This window comes from Hipposideros armiger, unplaced genomic scaffold (genome assembly GCF_001890085.2).
Source record: "Hipposideros armiger isolate ML-2016 unplaced genomic scaffold, ASM189008v1 scaffold_29, whole genome shotgun sequence".
In the NCBI taxonomy this organism is placed as follows: domain Eukaryota; kingdom Metazoa; phylum Chordata; class Mammalia; order Chiroptera; family Hipposideridae; genus Hipposideros; species Hipposideros armiger.
Window position 1 is genome coordinate 4713827 of NW_017731379.1, and position 1683 is coordinate 4715509.

The 1683-nt window shown below is 37.8% G+C and overlaps 1 protein-coding gene across 12 annotated transcripts in view; it reads right to left on the reverse strand.

The window, feature by feature from the left end:
• Positions 1-1683, reverse strand: part of BCAS3 (BCAS3 microtubule associated cell migration factor) — a 574404-nt gene that overhangs the window by 544824 nt on the left and 27897 nt on the right. For all 12 annotated transcript variants that reach the window (XM_019636670.1, XM_019636667.1, XM_019636663.1 and 9 more), the window contains exon 5: positions 1231-1337. In XM_019636670.1, coding sequence (XP_019492215.1) covers positions 1231-1337 — 107 coding nt within the window. The remainder of the gene's footprint in view (positions 1-1230; positions 1338-1683) is intronic.

The window sequence follows — 1683 nt, forward strand, 5'->3', positions numbered from 1 at the left end:
AGCCAGCATAAGCGGCTGGCAGCCGCCGTGAACTGCCAAGAGCCGCCATGAGCGGCCGTCCAGTGGCCAGCAACCGAACTGCCTCACCCGGGAAGAGCACAATGATAATACCAACATGGGCCAGTGAAGCAATGTCTTCCACAACTAGACTGAAGAACAAAAGGACAGCAACTTGTCTGTTCCCCTTCCCCGATTACCCAATAAAATCTTTAAAAAAAAAAAACCAGAATGTAAGTAAGTACAAGCCCTAGTATGCAGCCCCTACTATTACTTCATTAAGCTGTGGTCCTACCAAGCCTCTTTCTCTTTTAGGACATTTTATTGTTGGTCATCCGAAAGAGGAGCATGTAGGATTTAAGAGGCAAACTGGGACGAATATTCGGCACTTGAAAACATTTGTCAAAATTGGGATTTACCCTCTACGTATACACATGCATAAAATGACCTTTGTTCAAGTTCATGTATTACATCAGTTTCTAATTTTAATAAAAGGACATTTAAGTTTTTTCAATAGTAGGGAACAATCACATAAATTAAGGAAATCCAAATAATAGATTTATGCAGCTATAAAATTTAGTGAAGCAGTGCTCAGAATGCTAACTTCATGAGTAAAAAACAGCAAGGTACCGACTAAGTAGTATAACATGCTCCCATCTGTTAGGGAAGAGCAGAGTGGGAGAAATGTCTTTATATATGTTTTTATTTCCAAAAAAATATAGTTATAAGGATACATAAGAAACTAGAAATCCTGGTTACCTCAAGGTAGGGAAAATGGGGGACAAAGGTGGGAGAAAGTTTTTACCCTTTTATATACTATCTCCTGAATTTTGTACCAAGTGAAAGTTTTAACTAATTCAAAACATTGTTTTATGATTGCTAATTTTTAAAAGAAACCCTCTTTAAGCCTCCTTAGTCATGTGTAAAATGGGGGTGGCGGTGGGGGTAGAAGACTAATACTTACTTAATGGAGTTACCATGACGAAAAATGAGATCTTGCATGTAAACTGGATTCCCACAATTTCTGGCCCACTCTCCAATCATTTACAGCATCTCTGATTTCTCACTTGCCCCTTATTCCTTGAGCGTTCTATGGTGTTGCACACATAGCAACCCCTAAGCAATTACTTCTAATAAATGCATGAGACCTTGCTGGAAGTACAGCCAGATGCCCCATCAGCTAGCCTGCTACAAAGTATTATATTTTAGAGAGTCAGCCATCTTCTTACTTACAGGGATGCTCCAGACCTGCATGCCATCACTGTAGCCAATCATAATCAGCAAAGGAGGCTCATTCCCAGTGCTGTGTATTTCATGAAATTCCAGATTTCTTGATGTATCTGCATTAGAATTAAGTAACAAAGAGACAAATGAAAAAGACATAATGTCAGTCAAGAAAACAACTACACTTCTTTAATGCCATCTGTGTTACAAGTGTTTACATTGTTTCTCAACAAAAATTAAGTGCAGAAGTATTTGAGAGACATCATTTAAAAGACGGCGAAAAGGAAGCTGAATTCATAAAAGTAGTAGTTTTTCTTTTACAGAGTACAAGAAGGTTTTAAAAAATCAAACTCTCACTAGCAAATTGGGGAATATTAATATCAGAAACAAAACCATTGGTAAACAACAAATGAAATATTTTACCAAAACTAAATACAAATATGAAGAGGGCCAGCCAAGTGG